Genomic DNA, 25,174 nt, shown 5'->3' with positions numbered 1-25,174 from the left:
AGGAACGTAGGCTACTAAGGCAGTAATCCTTGGTCCTGTCTTTAGAGAGAAAGGACAGAAAAAGCCATCCCCAGAGAACAGGAATGCCGAAGTTCTGGCATGAGGAAAGCCGGGGCTTAGCGTCTGCCCAAGGCCTGCTTCTGCCTTTACTCACCAGGAAGGAGAAACACACCCGAACGAGCCGCAGCCGCCGGCACGGCCGGGCTCCCACCCCTGGAGGCTGAGCCAGGCCGTCCAGGCTGCGTCACAAAGCGTGGCACTGGCACCGCACGACTGAGGGATGTTTAGTAAAGCCTCATCCCTGCCGCCGCCGCCCCACGCTCCGGGGAGGGCTGAGAGCGAGAGAGGGGGCGAGCCCGCCACCAATCCTGCCCCTCAGGGGACCCCCCACCGGCTCCACTCAGCCACGCCCGTAAATACAGAAAACGGCACGACATGGAAACGGCTGTCTTTAAACCCAGGTGATTGATTTGGAGAGGCTCTCACTTCCCTCCAAAAGTGGATTACAGCGCAGCAGAGAGAGAGGATGGGAGTGACAGCGAAGGGTGGGGAGCTGTCGTCAATTCTGTTTTCTGGAAACGTCTGTTAAATGCACAGGAAGGAAGCAGGGACCTGAGCATTTTGCTGCTGGAGGGAAAACAGCGCTGTGATCCACACATACGGCTGCTCAGAACCATAACTCTGCCGGTGTTGCCAGGAGTCCCCCTTCAGCCCATTGGCACCCACGCACCCAAACTAATAAACGCTTTCCAAGTGCCCAAGGGGGGAGGGGATTAGGGGGTCTGGGCCTCCTAATGTCTGAGAAATAACCCACAGGTCTCTCTCTATGTGCCACCCCCCGTCCCAAGTTCAGGGTCACTGTGGCTGCATCAGGGACCCTGTGCGACGCTTTGCAGGAGATGCGAGCTAGGGCAATCCAACACGGCAGCTCCCCGAACTCCAAATCACAACACTCCCGGCTCCCTTCCAGGACCCTTGGCACACACACATTCACAGGCTCTCATGTCATGTGTCTTGCTGCTACAGTCTGGGTCAAAATATGCTAATAATCCTGAATTTGAAAAGAAACATTGATTGCTGGGGAAGCCCTGCAGCGTTCTCCATTTCCGCAGACACGTGACCAGCCAGACTCAACCTGGATGTAGAATCCAGGTTTCATGAGATTGTCTGGTGGGGGCCCGGCACCCCTTTGCTCACATGAGCAAACTCAGAAAGGGTCACTCAGCCAATAAACAACAGAGCAGAGACTGACTGGAACCCCGGTCTGCCTGACCCCATCCCTGGTCTTTCCCCTGGGATATTCTGAAAAATAGGGTCTAACAACCCCAATCCTTCAGGAAGAAACAAGACACTCTCAGTGTCCACGGTGAAAGTTCTCTGCATCAGTGAGTGGTAGAGACCATTTGTGACCTGGTGGTCTACACACCAGACCCAGATCGATCTATATACACTGGGTATACAATTTCTGTGTCTCAGGCTGCACATTTGTAAAATGGGATCTCCTCCCCTGCTACTTTCCTCAAAGAACAAAACTGACACAAGAGGGGACTTCCCTGGTGGCGCAGGGGTTAGGAATCCGTCTGCCAGGGCAGGGGACACGGGTTCGAGCCCTGGTCTGGGAAGATCCCACATGCCGCGGAGCAACTAAGCCTGTGCGCCACAACTACTGAGCCTGCGCTCTAGAGCCCATGAGCCACAACTACTGAGCCCGTGCGCCACAACTACTGAGCCTGCGTGGCCTAGTGCCCGTGCTCCGAAACAAGAGAAGCCACTGCTATGACAAGCCCGCACACCGCGACGAAGAGCAGCCCCCGCTCGCCACAACTAGAGAAAACCTGCGCGCAGCAACGAAGACCCAACACAGCCAAAAATAAATAAAATTAATTAATTTTTAAAAACTGACACAGGAAGAGACTTCTGAACACACAAGGTATGGAGGCGCATGCGCCCCCTCCCTCCCCCAGGGCCTTCCTCCACATCTGTTGACCAAGAAACTTCGCTGCACGTCCACACACTTAAACTGAGTCACTCCTACCCGGCCAAGTACTGGGGCAAAGGAAGCTGCGCCCTGTACCACTCATGCCCTTGAAGGAATTTACATTGTCTGGGAGGTGATGGCAGGAAAAGCCACAGAAGGCCATCTCCTTACTGCCTAATAGGCCTGGAAGAGAAGGTTTAATTCTTGCTGCTTCTTATCTACCAGCGGCTTTGGGCTACTTATTTTGCCCTGGGCATCCTCCACGTTTTCATTTTAAAAAATGGGTTTCATCCCATTTGCCTCACATGTTCCTGCTGAAACAAGATAATGTAGCAGGGCCTCACAACACAAGTACACTCTCTGTACTTTAAATGCCAACACTTTGCTGGATACTCAGGAGTTCACAAAAGAAACGTGAGGGAGGCCACTTCAGTTAGTCCAGCCAACATGCTCTGGGCATCCCAGGTGCCCGGCGCTGTGCTAGGTGACAGATGAGGGGCCAGTAAGACCTGAGGCTCCTTCAGAGAGCTCCCCGACCCACAGGGAGACAGCACTGGCTACTTCAGCAGCCTGAGGGAGAAGCCAATTCTAACTGGAAGACTCCAGGAAGGCCTCCCAGAGGGGACCCTTGAGCCAAATCTATAAAAGGAACCATAGGAAGAAAAGGCAAATCTAGAGACAGAAAGCCGGAGGGTAGTTGCCCGGGGCCAGGAGTGGGAACAGGGAGTGACAGCTAATGGGCACGAGGGAGCCTTCCGGCGCGAGGGAAATGCTCTAAAACTGGATTGTGGTGACAGTTGCACAACTCTGTAAGTTTACTGAAAAATATCGAATAATACTTTTTTTTTTTGGCCACGCCGTGCAGCATGCGGGATCTTAGTTCCCCATCAGAGATAGAACCTTCACCCGCGGCAGTGAAAGCTCAGAGTCCTAACCACTGGACCACCAGGGAATTCCCATCTAACGATACACTTTTTTTTTTTTTGGCTGCGGCGGGTCTTCATTGCTGCGCGGGGGTTTTCTCTAGTTGCGGCAAGCTGGGGCTACTCTTCGTTGCAGTGCGCGGGCTTCTCACTGCAGTGGCTTCTCTTGTTGCGGAGCACGGGCTCTAGGCACACAGCCTTCAGTAGTTGTGGCACACGGACTCAGTAGTTGTGGCTCACAGACTCTAGAGCGCAGGCTCAGTAGTTGTGGCGCACGGGCCTAGTTGCTCCGCGGCATGTGGGATCTTCCCGGACCAGGGCTCGAAGCCGTGTCCCCTGCATTGGCAGGCGGATTCTCAACCACTGCGCCATCAGGGAAGTCCTACTAATACACTTTAAATGGGTACACTCTGTGGTATATAAATTATACCTCAATAAAGCTGTTAATTGAAAACAAAAATTTTTAAGTTCGAGTAGGAGTTTAGTGGATCAAGTGTGGCTGAGAGAGAAGAAAGACGCTGTGCCCACCTGCCTGGCCTCACCCTCACTGTCCCACCTCCCTCCAGACACCTCCTCCCGAGGCTTTTCCCCAGGCCCGGGCCCGGGGCGGGAGCTGCCCTCCCAGCACCTGTCAATTCCACCAGCTCACTAGATGTTCTCCCCAAGACCAAGCTCTCAGGGGCAGGGATGAAGCCCGTGGCCAGCTTTCGGAGCCCAGCTTGAAGCAAGACCACAGTAGGTGTTCAGAAGAAGTTAGTGAAGAAGAAACTGAACCGGGGGGTTGGGGGGATGGAAAGGGACAGGATGAAATGGAAGCCGAGCTCCAGGCTAAGGGATGAGGCTTTGCTGGGCGTTGGGCAGAAGAGGCATGGGTATGGGGAGGAGGGCGGGGCAGCAGAGGTCTGACCTGCTAGATGGGTGGGGAAATGGGGGAAGGGCAGGCGCGGTGGGCTCTGGGCTCTGCTGTGACATGTAGTAGCACGGAGCACACACACAGCACGGGGTCAGGGCGGTGGGAGAGCTCCCTGTCAGTGCACAGACGTGACGGCAGGTGCCTGACCAAGGGGACACCTCCCTTGCTGAAAGGGACACACAGCAAGGGGAGACTTCGGTTGGGCAACAGCGTATTCAGGCAATCAGGGAAGACTTTCAGGAGGGGAACTGCGTACCTCCAAAAGCTTTTTTCCTGTGTCCAGGACCATGGCTGCTTTATCCAAAGAGTCAGAATGTAACAATCCTGAGTATTTCTTAACCAAAGGTCAGAAACCCATCACTAGCTCCTCAAAGAAGACTTCTCGCCTAATGAGGCCGGTGAGGCTGATGCCAGCACCCCTACTCCAGTCTTCTGCCTTCCTGCCAGCCTGTGTTGTACTAAGACTCTAAAGAGAAACCAATATCCAGAAAACACAGCTACTGGATCAGCGAGCAGGGGTCTAGGGGTAGAGGGTACACTAGGCTCATAAAGGAAAACGAAAAGGTCAAAGAAGCCATTTTGCTGCCCTGATGCAGGCAGGGGAGGGAGCCTGAGGCCTCTTATTAAGTGTCTTTAGTTAATCACGTGTCATGAACGCAAAGATATGAAGCACTGCCTCTGAAATTCAATTCGACTTGAAACGACACGGCCGAGGCCAGGCTCTCTTAAAGGATTCACTGAGCTTCTCAGATGATTTTTTCTTTTTAATTCTTTAGACTTGCCCGTTGCTCAGTGCCTAAGAATGTTCCACCCGTCAAACTGTATTGATTCCCTGAAGTTACATTAAACCCACACCAGTAGATTCCAATGAATTTTTTTTTTCTTTTTGGTGGAAAGTGATTTGAAAGAGTTTTTTCCATGGGGCACGTGGCACCGAGAGGCCCTAAGCTCGCTCTGCTATCTCCATATACAATTACCCTCTGTCATCCCCTGGTTAGAAACTCAACCCAAAGGGAAGAGGACAGGGGCCACACGAGGTGCACAGATGCGCAGACTGGCGTGTGGGCGTGAAAACACGAAAGGAACCCAGCGAGACTGTGGGATAATGGTGAGTCCTAAAGGAGAGCATGATTAAGTGTCCAAGTGCCCTCCTTCCCCAAGCACAACGACACCAAGGGCTGACAAACTAGCAAAACACACAGAATCCGCCATCAAGTCTGGGCTGGCAGCTCGTAAATTGGAAGCATTATCCTGCAACAAACGAGCACGGTTTAGGGCTTGGTGGAATGCTAAATTCTAATACCAACCCAATCCCCAACCTAGATAGAATGTTGGCCGCCAAGAAGCTTGCTGTCTGATGCCAAATAAAGTCTGGGGCTCCTTACTATGACCCTGGATTATCAGACCTTGGCACTCTACCACTTCCAAGTGGCAGTGCAAGGTCTTAGAGTAAGTCTCGGGGAGGCCTGTGGGAATAAGGGGAATATAGAGTACCTTGAGGGACGAACACTCACTATGGGATTTTTTTGTTTTTAAAGACTTTTTTGATGTGGACCATTTTTAAAGTCTTCATTGAATTTGTGGCAATACTGCTTCTGTTTTATGTTTTGGTTTTCTGGCCACGAGAAAACCGTGGGATCTTAGCTCCCCGACCAGGGATCAAACCCGCACCCCCTGCGTTGAAAGGCGAGGCCTTAACCACTGGACCACCGGGGAAGTCCCTCACCATGCTGTTTTATGTGAATGGTGACCTGGGAATTGTGCACACAGAGCCCTGAAAAGAGGGGGGCGCCAGCCCCAGATGATAGCACTACCTCTTTACCAGATGCAACTGCACAGCAGCTCCAAGTAGAAATGGGGCTTGGTGAGTGCAAGGCCCAGGCTGGGGAGTGTGGGCCAACGGGGGCCCACTCCTTGCCCTTCTGTCGCTTGTATTTCTAATTCTGCACAGCCCTGAGGTCAGAAAGGGACATTAGGACAAATTCTGAAGGAATTCGTCCAAGCTTTTTATTTCTCTAGAGTCTCTCTCTAGAAGGGCTTATTGGAAATGAATGGGTCATTGGCTAGAGTTGGGGCAAATCTTTGTTCTTCTGGGGTTTTGACTTATTCTTGTTTCTCCACAAAAGAGATGACCTTCCGGACATCTGATTCCCAAAGCCAGGTCTCCCAAATTATTATCGCACGTTGACATCTATTTTCCAACTTACAAAAATCGGAATGCAAATGGAGCAGGCAAGGCGAGAACAAGGCACCACGACCCCCGGCAAGCAGGAGGCAGAGCCCCTGGCCCTTCCCTCTGGCACACTATCCAATAGAACCTCAAGAGCTCGGTAATTACAGGCCTTTCAAAAGTGAAACAGAAATAGATCTAGGGCCAAAACACTGGTTTCCTTAAGGCAAAGGGCTGGTTTTAACTAAGGGGGAAAAAATCCCAGCTTTTGGTCTGTCTTCTGAGCAGAGAAAGTCAGACTGATTTTTTTTAATATTATTATTGAATTGGATTATGGGGAAGAGAATAGGATTCAGATCAAGAGTCTTGTCTCCTCTAGGATATAAAATCATTTTATGAAACACGAAAAGCAGGTTCCATTCTAAGTATGCTCCTGACACCAAATCAGGATAACAAATTAGCTTATTCGTTCCCCTGGCATGCAATCACTGTTGAGATCTCAGGGCTTCGGTCCGGGTGGAAGACAAACCAGAGGTTTCTGCTACTGTGTCATAAAAGCCTGAACAAGCTCCCTTGAGAACACCAACCGGGAGCATCTGATACTTGGAAAGGCACCCAGACGCAGACGCAGGCCCTGCCCACTCCCTGCCAGCGCTTCATTTTAACAACCTCATGTACCATGAGGTCAGCTGCTCCCTTGGCGAAGGGCTTTTTTTTTTCCCTACCGGGAAGGGTCCTGAGACGAAGAAACCAGAGATGGAGGGAAGGAATCACTGGCTGTGGCAGGACGCGGCAGGGCAGCCCTGGCCAGCTCACCCTGCTGGGCCTGAGCAAGCGCTGTGGCGCTGCTGGCAGGACCCCGCCAGAGGGAGAATCATGGTTAGAGCTGCGTGCACATTCACTGCAGTTCAATGAGTAGTAGGTTTGAAACTAAGCAATTTAAAAATTAAGGCGTGGGACTAGGATGCAGACCCTCAGACTCCTGCGTAAGGCTGATCAAAGGGAGAGGGGATTGCCGTTGATGGGGGCCGGTACCCAGAGGGTGTTCAATGCCAGGGCCTAAGGCAGGACTCATTCTCCGGCAATCATGCTCCTCTAGGGGGAATCAGTGTTGGCGGGGAGGAAAAGGGGGCAGCCTTCGGCGCGACCAGGCCTGGCCAGGGTGCCCTGGGAGCCCGAGATCCGTCTCTGCGGGGAGCGCCACTTCACACCGGGGCTCTCAGATTGCAGATGTGCACGCCCCGGGGACTAGGCACTTGTTGAACGAAAGGGCTCCTGACTTACTCAGCCTCTGCCTTCGGCCAGGAGAGGGACCCCCCGCTCGGGCGCCAGAGCCTTCGCAGCTGGAGAAGGGCCGGCGCCCCGCGAGGCGCGCTACTGCACCTTCGAGGCGGCGCCGCCCGGGAGCTGCGGCGGGGAGGCGGCGCAGCAGGCAGCCTAAACTTTCTCGAATCTCGGAGCTTCACGGTTAAGTTAGGACGGCGAGTGAGGCACAAAACACGCGCGGGGTGGCGGGGGGGTGTAAGAGTCCCACCCACGATAAAGAAAACAAAAGGATTTTTTAAAAGAGAGACGCTAATGCAAGTAACATTAACACCTACTATGTGCCAGGCACTGGGCCGAGAGCCATCTTTAGTGGTTCTCATTTTAACCGTCACGACAGACCCCGAGGGAGGAACTGTCCCCACTTGATAAGAAAACCGCGACCCGGGAAGGTGGCGTGTCGGGCCCAGGTCGCAGTGCGAGTCACGGCGATGCCAGGGCTCCTAACTCCGCATCAGGGCTCTGTACGTCGCCCCTCCGCCTGGGGAAGAGGGAGCAGATGGCCGCCGCGAGGGCCCCCTCCCCTGGCCAGAGCACACAGGCGACTCACGTGGGCCGCGCGGACCTGTCCCCGGGCAGGGCTAGCCAGGGCTGCCCCCTAAGCCCGGGCTAGCCCCCTCGGATCCCAGCTATCCTCCGGGGCTCTGTACTCCATCCGCACTGGGCCGGCCGGCTGGGACCCCGGGCTCCGCGCTCGGGGTGGACCGCCCACGCCCACCCTGCCACACGCGCCTCACGCACAGCCGCTCACACACGACACGCTCCCCGCCCCGGTCCCCACCAGCAACTGCGCCCCGACACACAATTCCACAAACGCAGCCCCAAATGTGCACATCCAACTGCACACACGGATCCGCACGAGGACACGCCATTCCAGGGACACACCACCGTACTCAGTCACCCACAACTCCACTGCGCAAAGAAACACAATCACCCCTCAACACACACACGCACACACACACACGCTGAGAGCCCGATCGCAGCGCACGCCGGTGCACACGCCCGTACTCCCCGCAGCCCCGCAGCCCGCCCCTTTCCTACCTGCTCCGTCGCAGGACGCGATCCGCCGGCTCCCCGAGCCCAAGTTCCGAGCCACCGGCGCAGGGGCGGGCGCGGGCCGCTACGAGGGGCGAGTGCGCCGAGGCCGGAAAGGGTGCCTAGGAACGCGGGCCTCCGTGCGCCCGCAGCCGCCGCGCCGGCCCTGCGCTCATCTCCTCGCAGAAAGACAAAAGGAAGCCGGCAGTGAGGGAGAGAGCGAAGTGGAGGTGCCCGCCAGTCCGCCGATCCGCCAGTCCGCCGTCTGCAGTCGCCGCGGCCCGCCTGCCAGACCGGGAAAGGAAGGGACGCGAAGGCGGGGCCCGGAGGCGGGGCGCCCGGCCGGGGTGGGAGCTCAAGTTTCCTGCGGACCCGCCCCCGCCTCGACCACGCCCCAATTTAGCCCCGCCCGTCAACCCACTCAGGTCACGCCCCCGTCCCTAACCACGCCCCCCTTATGGCCCTGCAGCGCCCGGCCTCCGCTCTTCCAACGCCGGCCCCTCGCTACTCTCTAGCGCACGCTCTGCCCGGCTGAGGCCTTGACCCGGTCTTAGCCCCGCTCGGATCTCGGGGCAGGGGCGGAGCCAAGCACCGGCTCCGCCTCCCTAACCTTTGGCCTCTGGCCTGAGGGTGTGGGAGAGGCCTGGAGGCGGCACGCGGGAGGGGCCGACCCCGAGCCCTCTTCCGGAAGTGCGGCCCGGGTGGCCCAGAAGGGAAAAAGGCTTCAGTCGCCGCAGGCTGCCTGCCTGGTCCCTCTGGTCCCTTTCACCACCCGTCCCGTGAGCAGATGCCACAAGCACTCCCGCGCCTGGTTCAGGGAAGGAGCCCGGGGCCGGGAGAACGGAGGCCTGGGTTCCAGTTCTGGTTGCCTTTGCTGACTCTAGGCCATTTTGACAAATCCCTTGGACTCCCTCGGCCTCGGTCTCCCCACGCATAAAATGGACAGGACGAGGAGCGGGCTTCCTCGGGCCCTTCCCTCCTTGACATGCTGTGGGGGGTCAGTCTCTGCTCAGGAAAGGGCTTGGTTGCCACGTTAGTCCCAGGAACTGAGAATCCCTGGCCCTCGGGGAGGTGGACTGGTGTCTCCTGCAGACTTTCCCGTCTGCCTGCCATGGCACGCGTGAGCAGCTAGCAGACAAACATCAGGGTCTGTGCTTCCCAAGACCCCTTACCAGCAGCCCCAGAAAATCTGGGTCGTAGAAGAGCAAATATGTCCACACCCCCACCACTACCACCACCACCACCACCACTACCACCACCACCACCACCACTACTACCATCACCACCACCACTACCACCACCACCCCCACCACTACCATCACCACCACCACCACCACTACCATCACCACCACCACCACTACCACCACCACCACCACCACCACTACCATCACCACCACCACCACCACTACCATCACCACCACCACTACCATCACCACCACCACTACCATCACCACCACCCCCTCCACTACCATCACCACCACCACCACCACTACCATCACCACCACCACCACTACCACCACCACCACCACCACCACTACCACCACCACCACCACCACTACCATCACCACCACCACCACCACTACCATCACCACCACCACCACTACCACCACCACCACCACCACCACTACCACCACCACCCCCACCACTACCATCACCACCACCACCACTACTACCATCACCACCACCACCACCACTACCATCACCACTACCACTACCATCACCACCACCACTACCATCACCACCACCACCACCACTACCATCACCACCATACCCTCCACTACCATCACCACCACCACTACCATCACCACCACCACTACCATCACCACCCCCATTACCATCACCACCACCACCCCCTCCACTACCATCACCACCACCACCACCACTACCACCACCACCACCACTACCATCACCACCACCACCCCCTCCACTACCATCACCACCACCACCACCACTACCACCACCACCACCACTACCATCACCACCACCACCCCCTCCACTACCACCACCACCACCACCACCACCACCACCACCACCACCACCACCACCACCACCACCACTACCATCACCACCACCACCACCACTACCATCACCACCCCCACTACCATCACCACCACCACCACCACCACTACTACCATCACCACCACCACTACCATCACTACCACCCCCTCCACTACCATCACCACCACCACCACCACCACTACCATCACCACCACCCCCTCCACTACCATCACCACCACCCCCTCCACTACCATCACCACCACCACCACCACTACCACCACCACCACCCCCTCCACTACCATCACCACCACCACCCCCACTACCATCACCACCACCACCCCCACTACCATCACCACCACCCCCTCCACTACCATCACCACCACCACTACCATCACCACCACCCCCTCCACTACCATCACCACCACCACCACCACTACCACCACCACCACCCCCTCCACTACCATCACCACCACCACCCCCACTACCATCACCACCACCACCCCCACTACCATCACCACCACCCCCTCCACTACCATCACCACCACCACTACCATCACCACCACCCCCTCCACTACCATCACCACCACCACCACCACTACCACCCCCACCCCCACCACTACCATCACCACCACCCCCACCACTACCATCACCACCACCACCACCACTACCATCACCACCACCACCACCACTACCATCACCACCACCACTACCATCACCACCACCCCCTCCACTACCATCACCACCATACCTCCACTACCATCACCACCACCACCACCATCACCACCACCACTACCATCACCACCACCCCCTCCACTACCATTACCACCACTCCCTCCACTACCATCACCACCACCGCTACCATCACCACCACCACTACTATCACTACGACCCCCTCCACTACCATCACCACCACCACCACCACCACTACCATCACCACCACCCCCTCCACTACCATTACCACCACTCCCTCCACTACCATCACCACCACCGCTACCATCACCACCACCACTACTATCACTACGACCCCCTCCACTACCATCACCACCACCCCCTCCACTACCATCACCACCCACCCCAAACATCCCCAAAGAAATGTAACCACAGAAACAGCCATAAATGTGGAGCTGGGAGTTAGTGTTAGGCTGAGACAAACTGTCTTTCTAGCGTCTCCAGGGGAGAACTCAAATCCTCCCTCAAATCCTCCCCCACAAAAGCACAGTAAGTGACTTCCCACTACACAGGAGGCTGCACAGAGAAATGGTGATGGGCAGCTTTGGGGGGAATTGGCTGGGAGCTGGCAGAGAAGGTGGTCTGATCCCAGACCCCTCTCTCTGCAGACAAATGATGCAACTAAACCTGCAGGGAGTTCGTCTCCTAGGGCCCTGCTTCAAGCATTAAATGCGGTGATGACCGTTAGCAGGGGCAGTGCTGGGCTGTGGTGACGTCATCGGGATCCAGCTCTGGCACCCAAGGGCTCCGTCTTTCCTTCTCAGCAGAGACCAGTGGCCAAGGTCATTGCCTAGGCTTCTGGTAGCATATCCACGCAGAGGGTAGGGTTACAGCTGAGCTGCCCTGACTCAGATGCCCAGCCCAGGCCTATCAGCCTGGGGTAGTGGGGGCAGGTTATGTTCTGCTGTGGTCACACTTAGGACCCTACTTCTCACTCAGGGTGCAGTTCAGTGCAGGTCGGGGGGCATGGAGAAGAGTCCATACAGGCACTCAGGAACCCTAGCTCTTCCATCTAGAGAGTCCACCACCCTCCTTCAGGGCTTCTGAGGCCTCCACTGGCCCCTCGGCTACCAGCCAGCAATGAGAGAAGAGAGAGCGCCAGCCGGGGGTCTCGGGGGTCCTCAGGAGCCAGCCCTGGAGGAGGCACACAGCACATCCGCCTCATTCACTGATCGGAATTAACCACCTGGTCCCACCTGAATGCACGGGGTCTGAGAATTACAGTCTCCTGTGTGCCCAGAAGAAAAACAGTCACTTTGGTGAGCTCATTGCAAAGTCTCTGCTACAAAATCGGAACACAATTTGAAGCTCAGTTACAGGGCCACAGATGTCCACCAGAGCACGGTAATCACTGTCGTCAAGGTCTGAGCTGTGACCACCTATGACGACACACAAAACCCGCTCAGAAGAGGCTCACAGAGCAGGTGACATTCTTGCTGGGTCTGGAAAGATGAGGAGGGGAGAATAGAGCCAGGGGAGAAGCAGAGGCTGGAGGATGAAAAAGCCCTGGGAAGGCACAGAAGCAGACGGGGCGCGTTCCTGGACTCCCCCGCCTTTGCCCAGGCTCTTCTCTCCCACAGCATGGCTTCCCCTTTTCTCCCCACCAATCTGGCACCTACCCGTCCCTTGAGGCTCAGTTCAGCTCCCACCTGGCCCTCCATCCCTCAGCTCAGATGTACTTCTCCCTTCCCTGAACGTCTAAGGAATGCATGTTCTCCCTCAGGTGAGATAAAACGAAGAATCTTCCTTTCTGTGTCTGCAGCTCCTTCAATACCCCTTATGAAGCTTCGTGGAGAGCATGCAGTGGTCACTCAATAAGCACATGTGGGGCTTCCCTGGTGGTGCTGTGGTTAAGAATCCGCCTGCCAGTGCAGGGGACACGGGTTCGTGCCCTGGTCCCACATGCCGCAGAGCAACTAAGCCCGGGAGCCACAACTACTGAGCCTGTGCTCTAGAACCCGCGAGCCACGACTACTGAAGCCCACGCGCCTAGAGCCCGTGGTGCTCTACAACAAGAGAAGCCACCGCAATGAGAAGCCTGCGTACCACAATGAAGAGTAGCCCCCGCTCACCGCAACTAGAGAAAGCCCGCGCGCAGCAACAAAGACCCAACGCAGTCAAAAATAAATAAATTTAATAAATAAATTTAAAAAAATAATAAATAAGCACATGTGGATTTAATCAATAGAGCAAGAAATTCAGAGTAGCGTGTTACGTTAGTTTCCTGGGGCTTCGGTAACCAAGTACCACAAACTGGGTGGCTTAAACTACAGATATTCATTGTCTCATAGTCTGGAGGCTGAGTGTCCAAGATCAAGGTGTCGGCTGGGTGGATTCCTTCTGAGGGCTGTGAGGGAGAGTCTTTTCAGGCCCCTCCCCGAGCTTCTGTAGCCTCGGGTATTTCTTGGCTCACAGGTGGCTGTCTTCTCCTTGTATCTTCATGTCAGCTTTCCTCTGTGTGTGTCTGTCTCTGTGTCCAAATTCCCCCTTTTCATAACGACACCAGTCATCGAATTAGAGCCCATCTTCATGACCCCACTTTAATCAACTGCAAAGACCCTATTTCCAAATAAGGTCACGTTCACAGGTACCAGGGGTGAGGACATCAACATCTTTACAGGGGAACAATTCAACGCATAACGGGTGTCATACGACTTGTTTTCCATATGATAGCTGTGAAAACAGGAATGACTCTGATTATTCTTAATAATATCTGACTTTTATGATTTTTTTTAATTGAAGGGTAGTTGATTTACAATGCTGTGTTTCAGGTACACAGGATAGTGATTCAGATATATATACGTATTCTTTTTCAGATTCTTTTCCCTTATAGGTTATTACAAAATACTTCCCTTTTTGTTATCCTTTCTAAAATCTCCTTGGAGATGAAGATTACCATTCATGTTCTGCATGAGACAGATATTAAATATTTTCATCTATTTGATTTTTTATGTACAAATTTTGTTTTTAGTCTGTCTTCTTTTTATTTATTTAATTTATTGGAGTATAGTTGATTTACAATGTTTCAGGTGAACAGCAAAGTGATTGTTTTATATATATCTATATATATATATATATATATCCTTTTTCAGATTCTTTTCCCTTATAGGTTATTACAAAATATTGAGTATAGTTCCCTGTGCTATAGGTAAGGGTTAGGGTTAGGGTTAGGGAACGGGTACTGTTTAGGGTACAGGTTAGGGTACGACAACGGGTACTTTGTCCCTTTGGTCCTTGTTGGTTATCTATTTTATGTATAGTAGTGTGCATATGTTAATCCCAAACTCCTAATCTATCCCTCCCCACCCCCTTTCCCCTTTGGTAACCGTAAGTTTGTTTTCTATGTCTGGGGTATGATGTTGTTTTGGAAGCACTTTTACATAGACCACATCTAACATTCTTGAGATTATTTCCCCCCCATTTTACAGGTGAGGACACTTCTGCTTGGAGAAATGAGGTGTGTAAGGTTGTATATTAGAATCAGTGACAGCCAGGTTTAAAGCCAGACTCGGTGTCACTGTGCTGGGTCCACACAGGCATCAGAAAAAATACTATTTAAAAAAACTATCTGTACTACTTTGCTGAACTTGAATGTGCATCTTACTAGGGAGGTCCTTTCAAATAGGTGAAGTTCTAGCTCACAAACCCCTGCTCCGGAATGTTTGAGAAGGTGGAGGCCCGCTTGTTTCCGGGTCCTCTTTTTATTCTGTCACTGTTTCGTTGGTAATTACAGTGTGACAGCCAGGAATAGAGCGGGCGACGGTGGCCCCTCTGGCTGCCCGCCCTTCTCCTGACCCCAGAAGCTCTGGCAAAGGAAACAGGCAGAGAACTGGCTGGCAGCACCGACAGTAAGAATCACTGGACCTGCCTCTGGTCAGTGGATGCTCAGAGGTGGGGAAATTGAACCATTTAGCCCATCTTGCTTAGCCCTGAGGTCCACCAGTGTTTGTGGCGGCCCCCAAAGATGATGCTGTGGTCCATGGGTCACCCAGGGAATGTGACTCAGGGGCACGTTCTGATGGATCCCCCTTTCCCCATCATCCTTGCAAGCTCCGGGGGGGTCAAGATAGACCAGGTTTCTGATTTCCTAATTTGTAAAATGTGGATATTAATGTCTCCCCTGCACTAAGAGAGGCAAATGTGTGTACAAGGGCCTATGGTATGAGAGAAACTCAATAAATGATCAGTACGATACCTTCATCAGCACCAACATCATCATCACATCAAAGGCGAGCTGACTCAGAACAAAGGTATAAAGAAAATCATCGCAGTGAGTCTGTCAAGAGACCTGGGTTCCGGTCCCAGCTCCGACAGGTTTTAGCTGTGCTGCTTGGACAAGAACAGCTACCCTCTCTGAGCTGTTTCCTCACGAGTGCTCTGCCTTCAGGTGGCTACAGGGAGAGCTGCATTCAGATGCACCTCGGAATGGGAAATGCCTTTGTCCTCTGTTGCAGTGCAGACCAAGGACCGAGGGTGTTGATCTTAAAGCGGTAGCTCGCAAGGATAGGCGGGTGGGTTGCTCTAGAGCCCCCAGGGCAGATGCATGTTGTTGATTTGCAGAGCAAGATGGGCCAGGGCGTGTGTCCATGCACAACACGGCTGTGGATAACATGGTTACCCAGTGCAGGAGGAGGCATCGGGGCAGCAGCCTGCCAGCCCCCGCAAGCCGAAGCCCCCAGCCCAGGGCTCTGCCCGCCAGGCCTGACATCTTTTCCATGTCAGTGAATGAAGTGGCGAGCAGCCCAGAGTCTGTCTGGCTGCATAAGGCTCCCTCGAAAGGACAAAACCCAAAGCCAAACACAAACAGTGGCTTGACCACTGTTTCAAACCAGTTCATACTGGAAAAGGCTGCTTTCCTTTCCAGCTCTGCTCCTGATGGCTTCTTTTCTGGGAAATAGAGCTCCTGGTGCCTGAGAAATTGGTACATGCCCTGAGCAGGACAATAGGTGTGTGCCTGCAGCAGTTCCACAGCTACTGTGGGGTGCAAGGAACAGCCTGCAGTCCTGTACCTTCTTGCAGCCAACAGTGTCCAAATCCCAACAGAAAGACAGCACAACCCACAGACGCAGGCACAATTTTAAAAGTAAAACCACACAGATGAAATTAATTTTATTGATACATTTTATTTAATCCAATCTATAAAAACTATTACTTCAACATGTAATCAATCTAAAAATTATGAATGAGATATTTTGCATTCTTTTTATTTCATACTAAGTCTTTGAAATTCAGCGTGTGTTCTGTACTTACAGCACATCTCAGTTCGGATTAGATGCGATTCAAGGGCCTAATAGTCTTTTCGACAAATGGTACTGGAACAACTAGATAGTCACTTGAAAAAGAATGAAGTTGGGCCCCTACCTCACACCATTTACAAAAATTTAACTCAGAATGGATCAAAGACCTAAATGTAAGAGCTAAAACTATAAAACTCTTAGAAGGAAACTAAGCATAACTCTTTTTGACTGTGGATCAGGCAATGGTTTCTTAGCTATGACCCCAAAACACAGGCAACCAAAGAAAAAACTGACAAGTTAGACATCAAAATTAAAAACTTGTGTGCTTCACTGGCGAGCCGCAACTAAGGAGCCCACCTGCCGCAACTAAGACCCGGCGCAACCAAACAGACAAATAAATAAATAGAACTTTTGTGCTTCAAAGGACACTCTCAATAACGTGAAGAGACAACCCACAAAATGGAACAAGATATTTGCAACTTAAATATCTAAGGAACTTTTATTTAGGATATATAAAGAACACTTACAACTCAACAATAAAAAGACAACCCAATTTAAAAATGGAAAAGGACTTGAATGGACATTTCTCCAAGGAAGAGATATGCAGGGCCAATAAGCATACACCAGGAAAAGATGATCAAGGGATTTCCCTGGTGGTCCAGTGGCTAAGACTCCACGATCCCAATGCAGGGGGACCGGGTTCGATCCCTGGTCAGGGAACTAGATCCCACATGCTGCAACTAAAGGTCCCACATGCCGCAACTAAGACACAGCACAGCCAAATAAATAAATATTAAAAAAAAGAAAAAGATGATCAACATCATTAGTCATCAGGGAAATACAAATCAACACCTCGGTGAGATTACTCCACACCCAGTAGGGTTGCTATTGTCAAAAAGATGGACAATAGCAAGTGTTGGTGGGATGGGGACAACCTGGAATCTCCGTCCACTGCCGGTTGGTGGGGAGCAGATACAAAATGGTGTGATGGCTGTGGCGTCTGGCACGTCTTCAAAAAGTTAAACACAGAGTGACCATATGACCCAGCAGTTCTACCCCTGGGTATATACACAAGAGACTTGAAAACATATGTCTACCCCAAAACTTGTGCATGAATGTTCGTAGCAACACTATTCATAACATCTACAAAGTAGAAATAACCCAAAGTCCACCTACTGAGGAATGGATAAACAAAATGTGGTCTTGGGAATTCCCTCGTGGTCCAGTGGTTAGGATTCTTCGGTCTCACTGCTGAGGTCCCGGGTTCAATCCCTGGTCAGGGAACTAAGATCCCACAAGCCGTGCAGTGCAGCACGGCCAAAAAAAGGAAAAAAGGAAAATGTGGTCTAACCATAATAGTGGAATATTATTCCGCCCTACAGAGAGATGAAGTACTGATACATGCTACAGCGTATTGAACCTTGAGAACAACGTGCTGAGTGAAAGGAGCTACACAAAGTGTCCAGAACAAGCGAATCCGTAGAGACTGACAGCAGATTAGTGGTTGCCAGGGTCTGAGACTTGAGGAAAATGGAGGAAGCCTGACTGCCAGTGGGCGCGGGGTTTCTTTCTGGAATTAGACAGGGAAGATGGCTGTGCAGCCTTGTGAATATACTTACAACCACTGAACTGTACACTTGAAAAATAAACTTTTAAAAATCAGAGAGGAAGATATTTGCCCCAAATTATATAAATAATAACATCGAGGTGGGAGCTAGACTCTGCCCTGGACTCCTACATAAGAGTTTTCCCCTGCAGCTTCACGTGACCTGTGGGGCTACATTTTTTAGTATTGCAAGAACATGACATTAAAAGAAACTTGAAGGGCAAAATCCTTTTATAAAGTGAAAAAGGAATTGCACAGAAGACATAATCCGAGTGGCCAATAAGCATGAAAGATGTCCAGCCTCCTCAGCAGCTGAGACAAAATAAAGCAACCACGAGAGAGACAGGGTTACTCCTTACCAGTACCAAGTAGCAAAGAGGATGTGAGTGAGGGACGCGAGTACACGGAGGGGAAACTGCGACAATCGCTTTGGAGGGCAATTTGGCAACATCTAGTAAAGCAGAGAGGCAAATACCGTTCCGTCCAGCAATTGTCGCCCCCTCCGGTTATCCACCCCAAGAAAACCTCTGTGCAGAAGCCAGAAGTCCATGTGCAAGAACATCACCGCAACAAAGGAGGAGTGAAAATTGAAAGCAGCCTCAATGTCCAGCAGTCAGCGAATGAGTAAATAAAGTCACGTTAGAGTCACACGATGGGCTCCTATAAACTGCAGTTAAAATCAGCTAACTAGATGTATCTGAATTAACGTAGACAGATCTAAAACACAGCACTGAATTTTTTAAAAAGGCAAGGAATGGAAACTCTATGGTATGTTACTGTCTAGGTTTATTTAAAACATACGATACAATGTATATCTGTGTAAATATATACAAATATAGCAAAAGTATTGAAATGGACTGAAAAAGAATGTCACTAATTCATGTTAAGCATTGTTTCTGGAACAGGGCAGGGTGGGAAGAAGACTGGAGTGGTGGAAGGGGGCCTCACTGATACCTGACGTACATTATTTCTAAAAATAAGAAGGGAATCCTCTGGCGGTCCAGTGTTAGGGCTCTGCACTTCCACTGCAGAGGGCACGGGTTTGATCTTAGTCGAGGAACTAAGCTCCCTCAGGCTTTGCAGCATGGCCAAAAAAAAAAAAAAGAAGCCACTATGTCCTGACAGCCACTCTGTTGTGGATGCATAGGTATCTGATATTCTCTGTACTTACCTGTATTTTATTTTATTTTATTTATTTGTTTACTTTTTTTTGCAACGCCACGTGGCATGCGGGATCTTAGTTGAACCTGTGCCCCCTGCAGTGGAAGCATGGAGTCTTAACCACTGGAGCGCCAGGGAAGTCCCAGTACTTACCTGTATTTTAAATAGTTCTCATTAAAAAGTAACATGAATAGTATCCCTTGACCCACATTTTATTTGATGCTAAGTCTCCAGTTCTGATCTATGGTAAAGTCCAGCTAATCTAAAAGTCAAAGTGCCAGGAACCTCAGCTTTTTGGAATGCAACCCTCAAACCAAGGGAAGGGCCCTTGGCGTGGTGGAGACAGTTGTTATGAAGCCCAGGTGCCAAATTCTATAGAAGCTTCAGCCTTAGTTGGTAAAATAAAGCAGGCTATTAGAAACAATTCTCACAACAGAGGAATGTGAGTAGCTCAGAAGGATGTTAAAATTTCATGTCTTTCGAGCAGGGTCAAAGTCACCGTAAAGCTCAAAATTAAGGAAGGGCCAGGACAGGAGGAGGCACTGCCAAAGTCAGGGTGTGCAAAGACAGCCCCTATGAGGGGAAGCTTAAGAGACAGTGAGGGAAGGCATCTGATGCCACAGCCTCCCCGGGGAGGGGGTGTAGGAGGGGCTGTCCAGAGGGATCCAGGAGGAGAAGCGCACGGAAGGTCCAGCAGAAGCAGAGCAGACAGCTTCCTCGACAACTCATGGCCCTGCCCCCAAGATCAGGCCTCTGCTGTTCTGAGAGCTTCAGGGCCCACAGAGCCAGGCATCTGCCCCAAGAGGGACGTAAGATCTTGCCAGGCAAGTGCAAGCCGCTCGCACGCCCCTGAGTTGCCCTGAGGATACCACCCAGAACTCGCGGTATGGTGGCTGCTGTGATGCACCTCCCAGACTCCCCATCAGACCCAAGACACGCACACCTCAGCTGCTGGGAGTGTTGGCTACTAATGGCTCTCGGCTCATCCTTCCCTGGGAACTGCCTTGAGTGAAAAGAGCTGCTTGGCCTGAGGTTCACCGCTCCCCAGGGACAGCCCACATCCAGTAACTGTTAGCTTGGGGACACAGCTCAGGACGTCTCTGAAGGTCTCCCCAGCCTCAGAGCTCCCTGTGAGGATGGCTGAGGCTCTGCTGTAGCTGCCTCGTTCTGTGTCTCTTGCTTCCTGCAGAGGTGTGTCCCCAAGGGCACTCCCTCATAAACCTCCTGCCTGAAAATCTCACCTCCAAATCTGTTTCCCAGGGAACAATCAAAGATACAGGATATCTAACAATGGTCTGAAGTTATCAAAAACATGTCACATACAATGTGTTTAGGAGCCTCTATTTGAGACTGTGTAATATATCTATATTCAATTCTGCATTAGAATCAGCTGCAAATAATAAAGGCCCAAGAAATACTGGCTTCAGCAAAGTAAACATTTAGTTTTTTTCTCTTATAAAAGTAGACCAGGGCAAAACTAATCTATAGGACAGAAAGGAGGTAGAGTAGGTATATGGAGGAAGGGGGTGGGGATTGACTACAAAAAGGTACAAGGAAACGTTTGGGGGTAACGGGGATATATATATGTATCTTGATTGGGATGGTGGTTGCATGGGTATATACATACATCAAACCTCATTGAACTGTACACTTAAAATGGGTGCAATTTATTTTATGTAAATTATAACTCAATAAAGTTGAGAAACCCAGAGACAGGAAATAGCCCAAAGACAGGAAGTCTGGGATTAAAATTGTCCAGGTGACTGGGACTTGGTCTTCTATTTTTGTGTTTTTCCTCCTTGCATCATCTTTAGTTTCAAAGTCCCCTCATGGCCCAGAATGGCTGCAAAAGCTCCAACACTTACATACTTTTTCTAGGCAGAAGGATGGAAAAAGGGAAAAGAGGCAGCTCCCTCCTTTCTAAAGAGAAATTAAGTGGCACGCAACACTTCTGCTCACATCTCACTGGCCAGAACTTTGTTATAGCTACACCTTCCAATAAGGAAGCTGGAAAATGTGTAGCTACACCTTCCAATAAGGAAGCTGGAAAATGTGTAGTCCTTCAATGAGATCTTTGCAGCTCCAAATAAATTTGAGATCCTGTAGTTAAGGAACAGGAAGAGGATGACTGTTGGGGCAATTCTCACAATATCTTAGAAAGATTTCCATGAAAAAGCAGTTGAAATAAAAAATACTTTGTATACTTTAAAGGGAGAGCGTCAAGATGGAATATTGACTGGGGGCAGGGGGTGGGGGGGTCTTAGGGCTTTTCCAGTGAAAGGAAATGTCAAAGAAAAAAAAAGAAAGAAAGAAAGAAAAGAAATGTCAATGTCAGCACAGGGAACTCCCTGGTGGTCCAGTGGTTAGGACTCTGCACTCTCACTGCCAATGGCCCAGGTTCAACCCCTGGTCAGGGAACTAAGATCCCACAAGCCGTGCGGCATGGCAGAAAAAAAGGCAAAAAAGAAAGAAAAAGTCAGCATACATTCGTATCTACACTGTTAAGACAGGTTTAGGATCTGCAAAGATCTAACCTCCAATGTATAAGCATCTTATTTTCTTGGTAGATTCGTGGTCTCCTAGGGCTGGAGGCTGTGTTGGAGTGAAATGGGCAGGTGTCTGCTAAAGGGTTTCTTTTTGGGGTGATAAAAATGTTCTAAAATTGGTCCTGGCGATGGGCTAACCCAGGCTGACTGGGCAGCGTCCTGTCCTGACTTGGGGAGAACATGGTTCCTTCTCTGTCCGCTGTCTCTGGAGTTCAGACCAGCTGCCAACAGAACCCCCAGCATTACCCCCAGCCTCTCAGGCGCATGGTCTAGAGGCTCCTGGGAGGCTCCAGGGGTACAGGGTCTGAAATAATCCCCCCACCAACGCCCCCATGTGTCAGTTACAGGTGTGGGGAGGTGGAGGCAGGCCTGGGCCATGCCCTGAGCCTCGGGCAGCTCCAGAACCTGGGTCTCCGGACCCACCCAGCCCTCCATTGGTCCGACACGCACTGCGCCTCCCCCTCCCAGAGCAGGAGCTCTCAGCATCACTGTCTTCAGGTGGAGGGGGGCCAGGACGTCAGCGAGAAAAGGAAGCTGAAAGCGCTTTGCGGACAGTAAAGCACCTGGCTTTGTTGTTTCTCTTTCGGGGTTGAGGCTGCAGTGGTGCTGGCCATTGCTCTGGGACGGGGGGGATCTGCTGGATCGCTTCAGGGGCTCTTCCCACCTCCTCCACCTTGCCGGGAGGCTGTCCAGATTTGCCAGAAAAGACCGTCAGCTCAGAGGGAGCAGAGCACTGAGCTCACCGACTCTCTGCAGCCCCGGCCGAGGGCAGAGGCAAGCGAGGGCCGGGCCTGCCTGTGCGGAAGTCAGGTGAGGCCCTGACAGGCCTGCTCTCGGAAGGGACTCCCCGTCAGAGATGTGCATTTGGGTGAGAATATACAGGGTGGGGACCTTCCCCACAGGGTTTGCGCCCAAGACCCCCATCTTCTGATCTCAGTGAAGACAGGAGACACTGAGCCCTGCAAGCCGTCCTCACCACCGGCTGCTCCTGAGGCAGGACCCCTCGGCCAGCCCGGCCAGCCTTCCCTGCCCACGAGTCCACCCAGCGCCTGATCAAAGTGGAGACGGCTGAGGAATCGGGGCCCACCGCAAGTCGGCAGGCCCCTAACAGCAGAAGCCGGCCTCCCCTCTCCCTGGCCTCCCCCGATCAGCCAGGCTGCACGGGCCACCCTGGGATCCCTCCAGCATCCCCACAGGCAACCTTGCCCACGCCACCCCCGCTGGGAAGGCCCTTCTCACCTTCTCCACTTATCTTACGCACTTCTCACCCTTCAGGCTCATCTCAAAGCTCAACTGTGGCCTCCCTGAGCCCCTCCGGCCCTGCACTGCTCCCTCACAGCACTGTGGCGGGGCTTCACGATGATGGGTTACCTGCCGGCACGGCCCAACCTGTGAGCACGCTGAGGGGCATGGAGCAGCCCCAGCCCAGTAAACATGCAGTGACAAGTGAGGGTTGGGGCCTCGCCAGGCCCTGCAGGGGTCGGTGGGTTGGCTTGTCCACAGCTGGCCAGGCCACGTGAACCCAGGCTGCTGGGAACCCTGGGGAGCAAAGGGCCAAGCGGTCACCACAGCCCGGGCAGCCACCTTCCTCCTGCCCACACCAGCCAGGGCCCAGAGTGACTCAGCACTGGAGGCAGGCTTCCTACCGAGAGCGCCACCGCTTCTGCCGGCTGGGCAGCCGGCAGGGAGCTCGGTGCCTGCCAGCGCCTGGGGCTGGTGTTTCTGAGGTGCCCTCCCCGGACCAGAGGTCAGACCTTGGGACTTGGGCTTCTGATAATCCATTTGCAGCTGTGTAGCCTTGGGCATGTCGCACAACCTCTCTGAACCTGGGTTTCTTCATCTCTGAGAAGCAGGGATTGGAACTCAGCGTTCCTCCCTCCGAAGCTGATTCAAGAATTAAATGTGACCCTGTGCTTTGCGACCACCTAGAGGGGTGGGATAAGGAGGGTGGGAGGGAGGCGCAAGAGGGAGGAGATATGGGGATATATGTATATGTATATGTATAGCTGATTCACTTTGTTATAAAGCAGAAACTAACACACCATTGTAAAGCAATTATACTCCAATAAAGATGTTTAAAAAATGTAGTATTCATGATTAATGATAAAAAGGAAAAAAAAGATAAAGCAATATCACTTGTCAAAATAAATAAATAAATAAAATTTTTTAAAAATAAAGTGACCCTGAAAGTCCCGCCCCTTGTCTGCAGGCCCCGCCCTTTCTTACCTCTCTGGGCTGTTCCTGCTCGAGGCTGTGCAGACACCTCCTCCCAGCTCAATGTCCCCGCAGGAGGTCTGGCCCTGCAGCTCCCCTCTCCGTGTTGGCAGTCGAGGCACACATGGTGGCTCTCTGTGTGCTCCCCACTCTCTGCCCTGTGAAGTCCTTGCAGGGTTCCCCGGGGACAGCCCAGAGAGGTGCTCGGCAAGTTTTCCTTCTTGCAAGAGAAGCGCAGTAGTGACGACGGAAAAGCAACGGACCACAGGTCCCCGCTTGAAGCTCAGACACAAACACACATTTCTGCCCATGCTGCGTGCCCCAAGGTAGCTCCCTCACCCCTCGGGACGCCAGTCTCCAGCCTCAGAAGGCAGGTTGTCTGTCTGGGCTTCACCGCAGGCTGTCAAGCGGAGTGAATGAGTCCGCCTGTGGGAAGTGCTCCGTATGACGGAAGCTTCCAGATGTTAGCGCAGCTGGGATGGGACAGGTCATGAAGGTCACACGTGATCTGCTTCCCTGCAGACATCTTGGGGTACAGTCTGCTGTGGATGGTGGTCATATTTTCCAAAAATCAGGACACCCAGACTGACGGTGGGGAAGGATGCTCATCCAGGAGGACCTGGGTCCCGGGGCTGCCGCGGGTGTGTCAGCCAGGAGTGCAGGTTGGGAGGGAGGCTGCACAGCCCCCCATGGAGCCTGGGGAGGCATCATCCTCAGAGCTGCGCCTGTTTTCAGCTGGCTGCCTAGGGTCAGTTAACATACGCCAGAGGACACGGTGTGTCCTTGTGCTCAACCTGGCACCTGCACCTGCCTCTGACAGAGAAACGTCACAGGCCTCAGGTCCCCACACTCTAATGGCAGAGGGCCTGGAGAATTGTGTGGGGAGTCTCCACTCAGCCCCCTGTGTCTCAGAGCTCCAGAGGTATGGGAGCCCTGGGGCTTCCTGAAGAGCTGCCTCGGGGCATCTTCTATCTCCAAGCTCTCCCTTTTCCCTGGGGTGCTGAACCACGCCCCCTCCTGCCAGCCCGCTTCTGTGCCTGAACACCTGGGTGATGGAGAGGTGCCTGGGGACCCTTCCCCCCTTCTCTGCAGGGCCAGCTGCCACCCTTGCCCTGGAGTCACTGGGGCCCTGAGCACCCTTCTAGCCAGCACTACCTCTGCTCTGTGACTTGGGTCTTTTGCTCAGACTCCCCGACAAGGAGTGCTGAGGGCGGGAACCATCTTATTCCCCACTGCATCCCAGGCTCATTTGGGGGGCCCAGACAACAAATGTCTGCGTGACGTGAGACAGGAAATAAACGTACAGATTGGCTTGAAATGGAAACTACATTTTTTTTTTCC

At 52.7% G+C, this 25,174-nt stretch overlaps 2 protein-coding genes across 3 annotated transcripts in view; both read right to left on the bottom strand.

Moving 5' to 3' along the window:
- HPCAL1 (hippocalcin like 1) overlaps positions 1-8,610 on the bottom strand; it is a 111,812-nt gene extending 103,202 nt beyond the window's left edge. The window contains exon 1 of one of the 2 annotated variants that reach the window (XM_082851596.1): positions 8,349-8,610. The gene's annotated coding sequence lies outside the window, so the exon portion shown is untranslated. The remainder of the gene's footprint in view (positions 1-8,348) is intronic. The other variant, XM_082851594.1, reaches the window with a different exon arrangement.
- A 337-nt stretch (positions 8,611-8,947) lies between these two features.
- Positions 8,948-23,425, bottom strand: LOC309969576 (uncharacterized protein; the record flags this gene model as incomplete). The annotated part of the gene is made up of 5 exons (XM_082851422.1): positions 8,948-9,150; positions 9,836-10,635; positions 22,363-22,414; positions 22,991-23,158; positions 23,266-23,425. The coding sequence occupies 5 exons, from the start codon at positions 23,423-23,425 to the stop codon at positions 8,948-8,950; spliced, it is 1,383 nt and encodes a 460-aa protein (XP_082707548.1).
- Positions 23,426-25,174: the final 1,749 nt, after the last annotated feature.

This window comes from Leucopleurus acutus (genome assembly GCF_964270905.1).
Source record: "Leucopleurus acutus genome assembly, chromosome: 12".
Taxonomy (NCBI): Eukaryota; Metazoa; Chordata; class Mammalia; order Artiodactyla; family Delphinidae; genus Leucopleurus; species Leucopleurus acutus.
Note: the sequence above shows the minus strand (reverse complement) of the source record. Positions and strands in the feature narration are given on the sequence as shown.